Here is an 18,065-nt window from a genome sequence, read left to right on the forward strand (position 1 = left end):
GGATGTTTTCTTGGCACACTTTAGGCCCTTTAGTGCAAATTGGCCATCATTGAAATGCCACGGCCTACCTGAGCATTGTTTCTGACCATGTCCCTCCCTTTATGACCACCATGTACCCATCCTCTGATGGCTACTTCACGCAGGATAATGCACGATGTCACAAAGTTTGAATAATTTCAAATTGGTTTTTTGAACATGACAATGAGTTCACTGTACTAAAATGGCCCCACAGTCATCAGATCTCAACCCAATAGAGCATCTTTGGGATGTAGTGGAAATGAGTTTCATGCCCTGGATGTCCCAAAAATCTCCATCAACTGCAAGATGCTATCCTATCAATATGGGCCAACATTTCTAAATAATGCTTTCAGCACCTTGTTGAATCAATGCCACTTAGAATTAAGGCAGTTCTGAAGGCGAAAGGGGGTCAAACACAGTATTAGTACTGTGTTCCTAATAATCCTTTAGGTGAGTGTATATTTGAATACACAGGCATACATGCTTTATATATATATATATATATATATATATATATATATATATATATATATATATATATATATATATATATATATATATATATATATATATATATTACTCTCTTGCTTGAGTGTGTCAATGATGGCCTTCTGGACAGGGTCGGGTCGGCAGTCTTACCCATGATTGTGGTTTTGAGTAATGAACCAGGCTGGGAGTTTTTAAAAGCCTCAGGAATCTTTTGCAGGTGTTTAGAGTTAATTAGTTGATTCAGATGATTAGGTTAATAGCTCGTTTAGAGAACCTTTTCATGATATGCTAATTTTTTGAAATAGGAATTTGGGGTTTTCATGATCTGTATGCCAAAATCATCAGTATTAAAACAATAAAAGACCTGAAATATTTCAGTTACAGTGCAATGAATCTGAAATATATGAAAGTTTAATTTGTATCATTACATTATTGAAAATAATGAACTTTGTCACAATATGCTATTTTTTTGAGAAGGACCTGTATATATTTTTTAATAATACACATGCATGTGTGTATATTTATATATACATAATAATTATACCCAGCACACACAGATATATATCTAAATACAAACTTGTATTTTGAATGCGATTTGTCACGATTAATCATTAAACAGCCCTACAATCATTGTAAATAAAAGGCTAAATTAAATCTGTTCATTGTATAGCAATCATATCTGGTCCCAAGACTTTGTTTTAGCTGTTAGATTCATTTGGATTCATTTTAAGACTCTCTTATTACCTTTTTGGATCATCTAAGCTTAGGTTTTCTGGGGCCTCATTTATAAAATATGCATATGCACAGATTTGATCTTAATGTGAAAAACCATACAAACCATTCATATTTATAAAAATAAAAAAACAGTCTTCGATGTGGCAGATAGTCAGATTTTGATGTTGACTGGTGCTCTTTTGTATGTTAATGACATTAATTAGTGGTCATTTACTAGGTGGAAATCTGAAACCATTCAGCTGCACACAATTTCAAGATCATTTGCGATTTATAGATTTCACATCTGGAAGAGTCAGAGATGCTGATAAGATCAAATTTAGGATGGTTTCGATGCAAGCTTTCATTAAAAAGATCTTAATTTGTGTTTCGAAGATTAACCAAAATCTTATGGGTTTGGAATGACATGAGGGTGAGCAAATGATGACAACATTTACATTTTTGGGTTAACAATCCCATTTCAATTGTCAGCCTTCATTTAAACATTGAGCTGTTATTATTGTATTGTTTTATTGAATTAAATTTGTGAAAGCTTTGCATAAATGGGCTGAAAACTGCACACCCACCCATTTATATATCATTAATACGGCACCTTGAATCATTGATTCGTCATAAAAATAGGGTTATTATAAATGTTCCCTTGCTACTTTTTTATGCACATTGTATGGATGTTAAAGAAGTCCACTAAATAATGAATTGTGTGTCAGGTATTAATATACCACCTTCTTACAGTAGTTTAGTTAAGTATTCATATGCCTTTCATGGAAAATAGAACATGAGAACTGTGAGCCTATATTGTGATTACGTTGTTTTGTCACACATAAGATTCTAACAAATAAATACATGAAGTTTCACATTACATTTTACACTTGTTTTAACAAATTAAAGCAGAGTATTCATGTCAGAATACTGTCAGGTGTCAGTATATTTGGCTTCCTCAGCTGTGCAAACTAGTAGAGTCAATTGAATCATCCAGATGAAGAGGAACTAGGGCATATAATCTGAAATTTGAGTGTTTATCTGTGCTTTGGACATGAAGGAATTGTGAGCAGAAGTAGAAATAGGCATCAAAATCCCATATTTTCTACAAAGAATGTAAACACCTTTCCTGGAAAAAAAATCTTATTCAGAATTCCAACCTAAGATAAAACAGTTAGTCAAACTATATTAACCATGATTGCTATCTGCCTTACAATGTCTATTGTTTACGTCTATTTTACGAACCTCTGACATTTTCCATTTGTAACTAATGTATTGTGTGTATGATTGTAGTATATGATTGTAGTATTAAAGTGAGCTGTGTCAAAATAATCTTTTCTGTGATCTTTTTCTCACTTGCTACCTCTTTTTTTGTTTTCTAGTGTGGAAAGGGGGCAGAGAACTTTGACAAGTTCTTCACACGCATACAGCCTCAACTGACTCCTCCTGACGAGCTGGTTATCGCCAACATCGACCAGGCAGAATTCGATGGATTTTCCTTTGTCAACCCTCAATTCCCCTCCATCGTTAAAAGTGAATAAAACCGGAAAAAGGGGCAATGAATGTAAATCTACCAACCTACTACCCTAAAACTCTGCCCTTACCATTACCTTTTATCTAACAAACGTTAAACCAAAACCACTATAATTTCAAGTGATCTCCTATCTTTTTTGTTTAAAAAAAAAATAGCAATTAATTTTTCCCGTTTTTTGCATCATTTCAATGTAGGCCAGTCGAAGAGTTTACCTTAATAATTTAAAATAGATTGAGAGAAGTGTAACACTTAAACTCTGTTTAGGAAGAGCTGTTTACATCACAAACTGACCATGTGACTTTGTGCTAATCAGTTTTTAAAAGTCTAGGAGGCCAACTTATATCAAACTGGTAGATGACACAGAATGATTTCACCACATCTGTCCTAAGTCCCATAAAAGAAACAGAGTTGTGTGCTTCCTAAGACAGTCTTCCCGGTCAGGATTTCTATAGGTTATCGCCAAAGCTGATGGGGTTCCTGTCTTCCCCTTAGCACTATACCATTTTCTCTGTATCTATTTACAGTACTTCTGTACTTCTGGTGTCGGATTCAGTACTCACATTTTGGAGTCTCCAGTGTTTTCTCATTGGGAGTGTTGTTAAATGTTTTAAATAACTTACATTTGCACATATTTCAGGTATGAAATGACAATTTGGTACACCAGTTTAACAACTCGTATTTAATTAGTTTGTTCTATGGTAAAAAAAGTGTACCAAGAATTTCCGCAGTCCTCAAGCCAACAGAGCTTTAGATACGTGAAATGTTTATGACAATTTTCAGGTTTTAAGATTTTTTTTTTTTAAAGAATACTTGACGGTTCATATAAAATGGCTTTCTTTCACAGTGAAAAGATATACATTTTTACCCATATAAAATGTGAGACTATAAAGGTATTCGTTATCCCTTTAATTCACAGTGTTTTTAAAATATCATCTTTTTGCCATAGTAGAAAACGTCCTGGAAACATGAGAAAACGTGTGTGTGCACGTGCGTGTTGTTTATTTTCTTTCAATGAGCCATATTAAGAAAGACTGATAAATCATCGCCATATAAGTAAATATATAATAGTAAATGTCAAATTCTGCTGTACCTGCAGAATTACCTTTATATCATTATGTTTAGATTTAACATGACTTATTGTAAAATGTAACATCATGACACTTTCTCCTCCTGCTGCTTCAACATTTTGCTTATAGTTAATAATACAGGCTATTTAAACAATATAAGAACCTTTTTATACCTACTAAACGTGACATTACATTGCAAAGGTATGTCATTAGGGCAAATTTACAACAGGGAAACGAATGAAAGTGAGTTTGCTTTAACAATACAGAAGTACAATTATTAGCTGGTTTACATGTTTTAGTAACTTTCATAGTCCACTTTTGTGATCATTGTCCCTTTTAAATGTGTAGTTTTGTATTAACCATGTCATCACACAGTCAGCTGATATAATGCTACCATATTCAGGTAGATATTTGTGCAACTGTTGTTATCATTGGTGTGTACTCTGACCTTGTACTTTGCATAATGAAACCATTTACAAATGTGTTTTCCCCATTTGATTTTCCAACTGTATTTTGTCACAACACCACTGCTTTGGCTGTTATGTGTGACCTGATTGGATTCCATGGTTTTAAAGTGTTAGCTGATTGGCTGCTGTCATCCTACTATGGTCTGATAACTTGTATGTGCTTGCATGCTTGGGTACGGAACGAATACACTTGGCAAAAGTTGTTTGCATTAATGAAGAATGTTTTATCAATGAAAGATACATTTGAGATTATAAGATTATTACAGCATGGACTATGAACCAGGCAGATGCATATAAAATATTTTTCTCTTTTCATAGTTAATATTGTAACTCTGAACATCATATTTTAATGTCTTTATATTGTAGTTTGTGGTGTAGTTTGAATGTCTTTCTTCCCATCTTTTGCTTCTCTTAGACTCGAGAAGTAAATCAAATTCTTTAGTGAATTTCAGAATTAGATAAATGAATCAGATGGGAAATCACATGGTGTCAGTTTTGTTCTAGCACTAATATACTTACCAGTTTTGTGGATTTTTTTTGCCTCTTTTTTTTTTTGCCACATAACCGCAAATATATGGAAATATGGCACCATGCCTATAGTTTAGATCAGCTCACTTCTGTCTTTTCTTTTATTTTTGTGGATTTAATAAGATGTTCTTGCTGTAGAAACCCTTCAGTGCTAAATTATCTTATGCAAACTCCCATCTTTCTTTTCTTGCGTCTCTCCAAAAACCTGCTTTGCGTCAGTGCCATGCTGTACCCAGCCAGAGCAGTGTTGCACTAACTGCGTAGCCACTATACGATGATTGCCAGTATTCAATCCAGTATTTTGTACACTAGTCTCATGTAGATGTACTGTTAACGTAATGCTGTTACTGCTCCTGAGATAGCAGTATTGCATCCCTGTGATATCTGCCAATCAATCATGTGCACTACCTTGGCTGTTGTAAAGAAACTTGCGAAGCCATTTTTTTAAAAACAGGTTTAACGTGGCATGCTTCAAGCTTTCTCTACTGTTAGATGATCCATCTGCCTTACCAACTCCTTACTATTCCTGTGCTGCTGAATGAATGGTTGAATACATGAACAAAAGGATGAATGAACTGCTTTTTTATTGCCTCGGGTCTTTAGCTTTCCCTTGAAAGGACAGTTCACCCAAAAAAATTATATAAATTCTGTCATCATTTCTTCACCCTCATGTCATTCAAATTCTCCATGACTTTCTTCGGCAGAACACAGAAGACGATATTGGGAGATTGTTGGTAAGTGATACAGGTTTAGAATGACATGAGGGTGAGTGACAAACTTTTCTTTTTGGGGGGAACTGTCCCTTTAAATATATCTGCTTATATAATCATCTCTTGTCAATTGTAATGAATTCTTAATTATTTTTGACATCCATAATATAAAAACAATATTATTACTCTTTCCCCATTAATGAGCGATCCATATGTTCCTGTACTTTAAGTTATGTTTGTCGAAGATGAATGCAAAAATCTTGCTCCTCGTTTTATCATAATATTTTTCCCCCATTTCTTTGTTGTTCTTTGTGTAAAGTTTGGTATTGTACATCACTCTGTTGTCCTTTTGCTTTGTGCGATTTAGTCCACCTGTTTTATTGACATCAGTTGAGTTGAAGATTGTTTTATTTATCATTTAGAGGACAGAATCAACAGAATGCCTTATTTTGCTCTCTTTCTGTCTCTAAAATAGCAAGGTCCTGAACTGATCCCAAAGCACTATCTCTTTTCTTATATTAATATCGATAACAAATCAAGTGAAATGTTGTATTTTGTAGCAGTGTATGTTAGTCTTGCCTTTGTCGTCTTAACGTAATCTATGCTTTTCCATGCAATCCATGTTGCCATTTATACCTAATGTATGATATTGCAAATAAAGAAGGGAAAATGAAGCTCGGTCTGTAGATGTCCCTTCTTGAAGTCAAACCTGACGCTGGCTATGGTGATCTGTTATTTTGAACATGTACATGAGAAGGGTGCAGATAACAATATAATGCTATGAGTCAAAAGACATGAAATGGTCATTCTGAATATTTTATTTTTATTTTCAGTCCTCTCAAACAGGATTTTTGTCCCTTGACTTACAAATTTGCACTGCCTATGGATTAAAATGCAGCTGTGTGTGTGTGTGTGTTTTGTGAAATATCAGGACACGTGTATAAATGACATGGGTATTACAAGGAGAGGGTGAAATATGAGGACATTACCCATGTCCCCACTTTTCAAAAGGCTTATAAATCATACATAATGAGTTTTTTGAGAAATTAAAAATGCAGAATATTTCCTGTGATGGGTAGGTTTATGGGCAGTGTAGGGGGATAGAAAATATAGTTTGTACAGTATAAAACCCATTATGCCTATGGAATGTCCCCACATTTCACAAAAACAAACATGTTTTTCTAACCTTGTGGGGACTTCAACCTGAATGCACACAGACTGGGGGACTTGTGTTACTGTGGCGACCTAATTGAGGTACCACATGGGTACAACAGCTTATAAATCATACAGAATGAGTTATTTTGAAATGTAAAAATCCAGAAAGTTTTGTGTGATGGGTAGGTTTAGGGGTAGGGGTTGTGTAGGGGGATAGAATATAGGGTTTGTAAGTATAAAAACCATTACGTCTATGGGGAGTCCCCATAAACCAGACGTGTGTGTGTGTGTGTGTGTGTGTGTGTGTGTGTGTGTGTGTGTGTGTGTGTGTGAGAGAGAGCCTGTTTATGTGGTTTATGAGGACACAAATTTGTATAACTACATGGGTATTACACTGGTATTACTCTATAAATGTGGTTTATGAGGACATATCAAATGTCCCCATAATTCAAATTGCCTTAAAAACATACTAAATGATGTTTTTTTGAGAAAGTAAAAATGCAGAATGTTTCCTGTGATGGGTAGGTTTAGGGGCAGGGGCAGTGTAAGGGGATAGAAAATACGGTTTGTACAGTATAAAAACCATTACGCCTATGGAGAGTCCCTGTAAACCACATAGACCAACGTGTGTGTGTGTGTGTGTGTGTGTGTGTGTGTGTGTGTGTGTGTGTGTGTGTGTGTGTGTGTGTGTGTGTGTGTGTGTGTCTTTCCAATTTCAGACTTTTACAAGCCCTGTGTGTTTGGGTCTTTTACCTTTAAGTAATCTAATTATGCAGACATCTCCCCACAGAGTAGCTAGGCTACTGACACCCAAAACACCACCTGCATGGTCTGCATGGTGCACCCATGGACCAGTACATTTTTTATTGCGCACAAGAGCCCTTTTTCAAAGCCCCGGTAGACGGGGAAATCTAGATTATCGAATTATCTCCCACTTTTACACTGGCCACATGTTGTTATTAGCCTATTATCGATTACAGATTTAATTTACTCTAAATATTAAGCGCCAAATATATATATATATATATATATATATATATATATATATATATATATATATATGTTTGTTGTTTATATGTCGGTCACACTTCCTAAGTAAAAAAGGCTATGCCGCAAAGCTTTCCTAACTTTATGCCACTAGTCAAACTCTATAAACTACAACATTAACATTACTCCAAATACATCATCCATAACATAAGTCATGACGCTACATGCAATTTTCTACTCTACATCATCTATCTAAAACCAATAACACAAGAGTGACACAGTACGCAGCCGTTGCGTCGTTGTCAGTCCGTGACCCGCCAGTGACGTGCAGAGAGAGGGAGAGAGATGTCAGAGCATCTCCAACATTAAGCAGCAAGATGAGAGACGCGTCTCACCATGTACATGTGTGAAGGGTTTTAGATGTTTGTTTTTTTGTTCTTGTTGTTTTGTTTTTTAAAGGTTCGTATCAAACCTCTCTGTGATTAAATAAAGGCTGTTGAACACTTTCTCAGAGAAGAACTGAAGAACGCGCGCTACATAGGCACGTCTCAGCGCAGGTATGTGGGACTAATAATAACTGATGTTTGCGTTGTTTATGGCATTGAATAATTGGGCTCATGTGCAGATTTAGCCTAATATAACAATTTATAAGACGAGTTCAGATTCCACTGAACATCAGTATCCACATTTTCTTATTAAATTTCAGGAGGGAAATCAAACTTTTTTTTCTCAGATTGTATTAATGGGAATGATTTTTGGGCTATGCTGTTTTTGTCAATGAACGCAAATGGTGGAGAAACAGATGGACTTTATAGAAGTCAAAGTTACTGCGTCGTGTGTGAAAGTGCGTCTCTTGGAGTCATATAGTGCAAAATGTAGGCTAAAAGGTATTTACAACACCTTAATGAAGACAGACAGTTTTATTAATTAAAATGTAATGCTGTAAATACATGCAGAAATATATTATTATTTTATAATGTATATGCCTATAATAAACGCACAGTAATGCACTGAAGGGGGAATAATGATGGCTGCCACAGTGTATTCTGTCTTTGGAAACGGGTTCAGCTTCAGCACCAAGGACAGATTCCCTCTGTCCAGAAGCCTGGAGTAATTCGTGGTCAATCCGCGTTTCACAGATTTTCCTTTTTTTACTCTAAATTTGCCAATATACCTACATGCAAATACCACTTCATGCATTCTTTATAACAACTAATATTTTTACTAACATGTTTTAACTTACGTTTTGTATTTTAGGCCTATAGCCAGGGCAAAATGGGGAGCCAATTTAACAGTCCAGTTCCAGTATATGCCATACTATCCAATGAATTTACGTTGATTATGAAAGCAGTTGTTCTGTCAATCTACTATAGTTTTGCCATGGTGTGACGCTTGTTTGCAGTGTACACTCTGTATGCATTATATTCAAATTGCATTAATTTTCCTGAGTATTAAAGGTAATGTTAAATTATAATAAATTACTACATGTGTAATAAATAATAAACTACATATGTTGGTCATATAATTAAAAGAATATCATCAAAAAGTTGATTTATTTCACTAATTCCCTTAATACTATTTTAAAAAATAAAAACGGAAAATGTACTGGTAATTTTCTGTCAGTACATTAAAAAATAAATGGTGATAAATCGATCCCTAGCTGCCTGATTCTATATTTGGGTACCCCTATCTGAGATGGAAGAGATGGAGCAGGAGCAATGTCTCCTGGAGCTTATAAATCAGTCCAAAATGGGCTCCTGTAGGGGACGTTACCTTTGCCCCGCAGGGCCTCTTCTTTCTTGAGTCCGCTGTCTGCTACCACAAGCAGAATGAAGTAAAGCACACTGCTCTCTTTTTCCAATCTCTTCCAGTCAGACAGCCCTAACCAAAAATAATAATCAACAGATGCATAAAAAATAGAAATATACCACTGTAAAGAGAATAAAAAAGAATAAAAGTATGATATATAGATAAAATAACAATAACCAAAGATAAGAACAAAGGTAAACTAAAACCGTTTTAAAGAGAATAAAAAGATGATGCATAGATAAGATAAGGTGCAATCTGTCAGACGGACAGTGCCACAGTGCTCATTCAATAAATGCACAGCTAAACAGATGTGTTTTGAGTCTGGATTTGAATGTGTCTACTGTTGGAGCTCATCTGATCTCTTCAGGAAACTGATTCCAACTGTGGCTGACAAAATAGCTAAAAGCAAACGCTCCTTAGCCTTGAAATCTAGACGCACCCTAGCGGCAGGAAATCTAATCTACCGTAAGTGTTGTCTAGCAACTCTCAATACACTTCTGAGCTGTAAAAACCAAACTCTGGTCAGGCCAATCACATCGTATATAGAGTCGGTGGGTGGGGCTTAACATTATGACGGCCGAGTTGTGCTTGCTTGCTACTAGTAAACATAGAGGCTGTCAAACAGCGCTTTTTTGAATCAGCTTTGACCGCAACTCTGGAAGACTTTAACTTTAGACTTTAAGAATAACTTTGGAGTTAAGCTTTTCTCTGAGAAAAGAACAAAGAACAGCATTGAAGTAGTTCTTCAAGAGGCATGATGTGTTCAGAGTTTTACCGACCGGAAACAGTGAATGTTTAATCTATCAACGAGCTCCGCTTCACGTTGCTCTGGTTGGTTGTAGACAAAGGCAACCGTTTATCCCGCCCCTCGGATTGAGCCCTGTCAATGGTGAGTTTCCAGACCAAACATCTTGATGTGGGTCTGGCTTGTCAGGCTAGACTCTCCTTACTTTGAGTAAACTCTTGGTGTTTCTAACTGACTTGATTTACAAATTAACTTGGTTTACACATTAACTTATATAACAAATTTATAAAACAATTTCTTTCCAAATTTTAACTTGCATTACAAAAATAGTCATGTCCCAACACCTTATTCATGAGGAAAAACGATGGCCAAGTTTCCCCACTCACTCCCTCACCTGTTCCTAAGGCAGAAACAATAAACATGCCTCTTAACAACAGCACAATACATTTCAGCAAAGATGTGAATAATTTTCATACTTTGTCACATTTTTTTTAACTGCAAGGGAGTAACAGAAGGCCCATTTTCTCCAGAAGTTTCCTAAAACAAGAGAACACTTGAAAAATAATACGACTGGAGTGCAATCTTAAGAAGATTTAAAAAAATATAATGCAGCAGTACATACATACAAAATACTCCAGAAATCATATTTCTGGACGCTCAAATTTGGTTAAAACATTTGGAGTCATCTTGCATGACAGCACTACAATAAACAACAAAGTAAAAGACTATTGCCTTATCTACTGGTTGTGTTATTCATGTGGGTTTCGTATGGAGTTAGGGCTATTAGTTGTATAATACACAAAAGAGGCTAGTGGAAATATTACAAATGGGTCGTTACCTAAACTCCAATCCACACCCAGTAAATAATATTTGCATATAAATAATATCAGCTGTCTGCTAATTGCTTCGTAAAATGAAATTAAAAGTTTTGCATTGCAGAATGATGGCTTTTTACACTTGTTTAGCTATAAACTATTTAAGTAAATTAAAACAAAATACCTACATTTATGAGTGCATTCCTCTGCCGCGGAATAGGCTTGGCTACGAAGCATCCACTTGTTCTATAATTTGCTGCCCAGGGAAAGAACAGCGGCTGACAGGGTTGCCAGGTCTCTGCAACAAAAGTAACCCCAATGCAATTTTCTCCATGGGGCGGCCAAATTCTCCACTGGATTTGTGTGTCTGGGGGTGTTGGAGTGCCAAAATCGTACTTATGGAGGTGGATGATCTGAGATGTCATCGCTCTGCTGCAGAATTTCAACGGTATTAACAGTTATTCTGTGACAATATTAGGTCTAAAGTATGATTATGACAATGAGTGGGCCTGACACTTGTTGCCTTATTCCAGTAGAGTTTAGAATATCTCTAAATGCCAATCCTAGTGCAATTTTTTTATTATCTACATGGATATTAAAATCACCAACAATTAGGACTTTATTTTATGCCAGTGCTAACTCTGATAGAAATTCAGCAAATTCTTTGATAAAGCCTATATGGTGCCCTGATGGCCTGGTGACCTGTATACAATAGCCAGCACAAATGTCAAACTGGATTTATAATTTACACTACATAACGTTATGTAAAGCACCAGAACTTCAAAATAATTATATTTGAAACTAGACTTCTCAGTAATACTGAAGATATTACTACAAATTACAGCAACGACTCACCTTTGCCTTTCAGACGTGGCTCGTCTTTATAACAATAATCTTAAGGGGTGGACTCATTTAAGGTAATGTAATCATCAGGTTTTAGGCAGGGTTCTGTCAAACACAGCACATCTAGGTTATGTTCTGTAATCATAACGTTAATAATAAGTGCTTTTGAGAGAAGGGATTGAATATTCAGCAACCCAAGCTTTATCATTTGCTCATCTGTATTATATCTGTTTTTTATTCATTGAACATCAGTTCAATTTTTACTCTTCAATGGGTTCGAAAGTTTTTTTGTATTTACTAATTTGTGGATCAGACACAACAGACAGTCTCTATGTGATCATATGTAGGTGAAATGTGGGATTTTTCTGACTTCTGTGACATGAGAAAGCTAGCAGATGGTCGGTTAAGCCAGTCCATCTGCTTCCAGACCTGGTCCCCAGATAGTCAAGGTTTAACTCTAAGCCTATGTGTCATATTACTAGAGAGAAGAGCGGCACCATCCCGGGAGGTGTGAATACCATATCTCATTAACAGGTCAGGTCTGCACCAAAAGCTTTTCCAATTTTATATGAAACCTAAGTTATTCTGTGGACACCACTTAGACAACCAGCCATTGTGTGATGATTGTCTGCTAAGTATATCTTATCACTCCGATGAACAGGAAAGGGTCCAGAGCAAACTACTTCAGGTGACATTGTACTTATAAACAGGACGGAAGCAAATGCAATGCATAAAGGCAATGTTTATTGAACAGATACTCAAAATAGTAATGAAAGATCATGGACAAACGCTCCTCCACAGAAGCAGTGGAGTGGGAACACAGACAGCAGGAGAGCATGACGCAGGGACTGAGATAGAGTAGAGTCTCGCGGGCTCTAGTCCACGTGCGGTGACACCTCTGGATGAAGGTGGATGGTAAACCGAAGACAAACTGACTGTAGCTCCTAATAATTTACAAAACCCAGTCCAAAATTTGGACACAAACTGAGGACCCCTGTCAGAAACCATGTCCATCGGGAGGCCATGTAACTGAAAGACGTGATCAATGACAGTAACCGCTGTCTCCTTGGCTGAAGGCAATTTGGGCAAGGGAATGAAATGTGCCGCCTTCGAGAACCGATCCACAACGGTCAAAACAACCGTCATACCCTTAGAGGGTGGGAGGGCAGTGACAAAATCTAGCTCAATGTGGGACCAGGGTCTCAAAGGGACTGACGGCGGTTGGAGTAACCCATCTGGAGGTCGGTTAGACGTCTTTCCAACCGCACAAACCGAGCAAGCCAAAACAAAATCTAATAATTTACAAAACTCAGTCCAAAATTTGGACACAAACTGAGGACCCCTGTCAGAAACCATGTCCATCAGGAGGCCATGTAACTGAAAGACGTGATCAGTGACACTAACCGCTGTCTCCTTGGCTGAAGGTTATTTGGGCAAGGGAATGAAATGTGCCGCCTTCGAGAACCAGTCCACAATGGTCAAAACAACCGTCATACCCTTAGAGGGTGGGAGGGCAGTGACAAAATCTAGCACAATGTGGGACCAGGGTCTCAAAGGGACTGACAGTGGTTGGAGTAACCCATCTGGAGGTCGGTTAGACGTCTTACCAACCGCACAAACCGAGCAAGCCAAAACAAAATCATGGACATCGCGAGCCAGTAATGGCCACCAAAAGCATTGCTTAACTAAGTGCCTAGTGCGACTTATTCCTGGAAGACAGGCCACGTTGGAGCAATGCCCCCATCAGATTACGATGGACCATAACCCCTCCAGAACAAACAAATGATTCGGTGGGCAACCGGGCAGAGGCGTTACACCTTCTTAGGCCGTCTTGACCCTCGATTCAACCTCCCATACGAGTGTGGAGATAACTACTTTCTCTGGTAAAATACACTCGGGAGTAACCGGGTGCTCGGATGGATCAAAAATGCAAGATAATGAATCAGGTTTGATGTTCTTGGAACCCAGGCAGTACAAGAGAGAAAAGTTAAAACGTCCGGAAAAAAAGCCTGGAGCCTGCCCACCGAGCCTGCCTGGAGTTGAGTCTTTTGGCAGATCTAATATATTCAAGGTTCTTATGGTCGGTCCAGACGATGAAAGGTACCCCCGACCACAACTCTCTGTTACCAATGTCATAGTTACGTTCGGCGGGTGATAAACGATGGGAGAAAAATGCGCAGGGGTGCATCTTGTCGTCCGAGGAAGCGTGCTGGGAGAGAACTGCACCTACCCCCACCTCTGACGCCTCGACCTCCACCACGAACTGACGTGTGGGATAAGGGGCGACTAAGATGGGAGCCGAAACAAAGCGACTTTTGAGGTTGGAGAATACAGCCTCAGCTGTATCCGACCACTTGAACGTAGTTCTGGGGGAGGTCATGGCAGTCAGAGGTGTGGCTAGTTGGCTGAAGTTGCGAATGAAACGCCGATAAAAGTTGGCGAACCCCAGAAACCGCTGTAGGGCCTTACGGGAATCTGGACTTGGCCAATCTATCATAGCCTTCACTTTGTCAGGGTCCATGCGCACTCCCTCGGAAGAGACGATATAACCTAGGAAGGAAACAGGCTGTGCATGAAAATCGCATTTCTCCGCCTTCACAAAAAGCCCATTCTGTAACAACCTCTGAAGCACTCGTCTGACGTGTTGCACGTGTTCCTGGAGAGACAAAGAAAAAATCATTATGTCATCCAGGTAAACATATATGAACTGATCAACCATGTCTCTCAACACGTCATTGACAAGTGCCTGGAAACCCGCTGGGGAGTTGGAAAGGCCGAAAGGCATAACCAAGTATTCAAAATGCCCCCTGGGGATGTTAATCGTGGTTTTCCATTCATCCCCCTTCCTGATGCGAACCAAATGATAGGCATTACATAAATCCAATTTTGTGAACATGGATGCTCCATGCAACCTCTCAAAAGCTAAAGATATCAGCGGCAAAGGATACGTATTCTTTACTGTGATATTGTTCAGCTCTCGATAATCAATACAAGGTCGCTGAGAACCATCCTTCTTACCCACAAAAAGAACCCTGCCCCCGCTGGAGAAGAGGAAGTTTCGATGAACCCGGCCGCTAGAGAATCAGAAATATATTTCTCCATGGCCTCCCTCTCAGGAACGGAAAGAGAGTAAAGTTTGCCCTTAGGTGGAGATTTACCTGCCACTAGGTCTATAGCACAGTCATAAGGACGATGCGGAGGAAGAGAAGCAGCTTGAGACTTACTGAACACCTCCTTCAGGTCCAGATACTCCGCAGGCACGTTTGACAAATCCGTCGCCTTCTCCTGAAACACAGAAACAGAAACAGAAGAACAAGCAGAGACAAGACAAGACCCGTGGCAGGACTCACTCCACATGAACACTGAATTGGAGCCCCTGTCCACCCGGGGATTGTTTCACCAGCCAGGGGTGCCCTAACACAATGGGTGCGACGGGTGAGTGCATAAGGAGGAAGGAGATCGTCTCGGTATGGTTGCCAGAGGTGATGGGGGTTATGGGTCCATTTGAAATGGAGATGTTGGGAAGTGGTTGTTCGTTGAGTGCACTGACCAAGATCTGGCCAAGAAGGGATGAGATGGGAAGGTGTAACTTGTGTGCCAGTCGAATATCCAAAAAGTTTCCCTCAGCCCCGGAATACACAAGTGCACGTGCATTGTGAGTCCTGTTGTTCCCCCATCTCAGTCTTACTGGAAGGAGAGTGGATGGTGAGGTCTTCCCGGTGGAGATCCCACCCGATAGTAGCCTCAACTTTACCATCAGGCTTGATCTTTTACCGGGCACGAGTGTAGAAAATGTCCCCGGCCCGCACAGTCCTTGGGACCTCCGACTCTCTCTCCTCCCGGGAAAGCCGGGCTCTCTCCACCTGCATGGGCTCGTGATCGATGGGACCGACCGGGTTCTCCTCCACGCCGCCACGACCTCTTGCGCCTCCGTGGTCGTGGACCGTCTGAACATGTTGGCCCAGTCGATTAATGCAAGCGTCCACCCGCAGCGCCAGATCAACAAGCCCGTTGAGCTGAGGAGGCAAATCCAACATATAAATCTCTTGTTGAACACAGTCGGCCAGCCCATGCAGGAACATATCCCACTGTGCCTCCTCGTTTCATTTGCACTCAGCTGCCAGAGTGCGAAACTCAATCGAGTAGTCGGCCACTGAGGAGCTTCCTTGTTTAAGGTCGGCGAGTCTTTTGGCCGCTTCCTTGCCCGCTAACTTTCAGTCGAACACTCTCTTCATTTCGGCGGCTAGTGCATGGAACCGAGGCGCAGCATGGTTCCTTATTCTCCCACACCGCCGTTCCCCAGAGAGCCGATTTACCCTTCAGTAAAGTCAGAATGAATAGCACCTTAGACTCCTCTGACTCGAACGTCATCGGCTGTAGCAAAAAATTCATAGAACAGTTAGTGAGAAACACAGACAGCAGGAGAGCGTGACGCAGGGACTGAGATGGGATCCCGAAGACTGCGTGATGGTGAAGGTGAATCCGTGGTGAGATCGACGAGTGAAGAGTCCAGAGTCCAGTACACAGGAAACACGAGGAACAAGGAACAGGCAAGCGACATAGGAGACTCAAACAACAATCTGACAACATGGAGAGGGAGAGAAGGCATTAAGTAGGCTGGTATGATGATGTGCAGCTGCTGCTGATCAGGCTAATGAGTGACCACGCCCCTCAGAACAAACAACGTAATGACACACACCCACACAACATACACCTCCACCGCACACGCACACACACACACACACACACACACACACACACACACACACACACACACACACACACACACACACACACACAAGACTAGAATGAGACAGCGGACTTACTAACCGTGACAGTACTCGCAAATTCACACACCTCTTTAATGTTAATTTTGGTGATCTCTGACTGGTGAAGTCCAACATCATTAGTGCTGCCGTTAATAATAATCTTAAAGAATTTATGATTAGCATTAGCCCGCACTATTAAATTTGCTTTGATATCAGGCGCTCTGGCTCCCAGTAAACTTGTAACTATGATGGCTGGTGTCTTTATTTTCACGTTCCGTGTAATAGAATCGCCAATAACTAGGGCACTTTCAACAGGATTCTCAGTGGGTGCATCACTGAGTGGGGAGAGCCTGTTTGTTGTTCTAATCAGAATGGAAGAGTGTGTGTTTTTTTTTTGTTTTTTAATCCACAACTATGCCATCTCACATTAACACATCCAAGTCTTCCAAAAAGTTACCTTGTAGGGCTGCACGATTAATCCTAATTAACCCAAAATTGCGCTTAAACCGGTTTTGCTTTATAAAATCGCTAAGGTTGCGATAAAAAAATGTATGCACAGCTTGTAAGTAAAACCCGGCTCTGTGATCAGTAGTAAATGCTGCTCAATCTGAAAGCACTGCAACTTTTGAATTGCTTATAATGTGCACTTGGAACATGCATCAAACATCTTTCCAAACATGAGAAGCATTTATGAATCTCTCATCGAACAAAAGACAACATTTAATGACATGTTTTTACTCCAAACTCATTTTATAACGACAGTTGAGCATCCTTGTGTGAGATGATGTTTCTTCTTGCACAGAATAAGGCACACAACATAGTATTTCATAGCCTTTATCACTGTATAGAATACAATCGACAATGTCGATTAGCATTGAAGTTTAAATAAACTTTTTGTCATGAACATACTTGCGAAGGCTTGAAAAACTTAAATACACCATATATTGTCGTATTCATGTGTTTATTAGTCATGTTTAATCAAAGTTTCACAATCTTCAGTTTATTCAGCTACAGTAAAACTATGAATGAATAGGGCTTGTATAGTATTGCAATCGATTCAGAGCTAATGTCACACAGAGATGGTAAAGGATTAAATTTCCATCCTATAAAGATGAACAGACTAGTATCCCCCCCCCCCCCCCCCCCACACACACACACACTCTCATTCAGACAAAGGATTTATGTAAAAATTAAAATTTGTGGAGAGGGCTGCATGTGTGGCAGTGTCCTCTGGTCTAATCCAGGTCTCGGTCAGGACCATGAGGTTGAGACCTGAATGACTAATAGATGTAATGAAGTCTGTTTTGTGTACAGACTGGCAATTCCAGACATAAGGGATAGTATGGAGGTTTTTAGGATTGCTCTGCCTCTGACATGTGACAATATCTGACGTATTTACAAGTTAGTAATAGTAGGAA

At 39.2% G+C, this 18,065-nt stretch overlaps 1 protein-coding gene across 1 annotated transcript in view; it reads left to right on the plus strand.

Moving 5' to 3' along the window:
• The window catches only part of prkcaa (protein kinase C, alpha, a), a 173,930-nt gene extending 167,732 nt beyond the window's left edge, over window positions 1-6,198 (plus strand). Inside the window, exon 17 of the mRNA XM_067459379.1 lies at window positions 2,601-6,198. Within this exon, the coding sequence (XP_067315480.1) occupies window positions 2,601-2,759 (159 nt within the window). The 3' untranslated portion in view covers window positions 2,760-6,198. The remainder of the gene's footprint in view (window positions 1-2,600) is intronic.
• Window positions 6,199-18,065: the final 11,867 nt, after the last annotated feature.

This window comes from Pseudorasbora parva, chromosome 12, assembly GCF_024679245.1.
Source record: "Pseudorasbora parva isolate DD20220531a chromosome 12, ASM2467924v1, whole genome shotgun sequence".
Classification (NCBI taxonomy): Eukaryota; Metazoa; Chordata; class Actinopteri; order Cypriniformes; family Gobionidae; genus Pseudorasbora; species Pseudorasbora parva.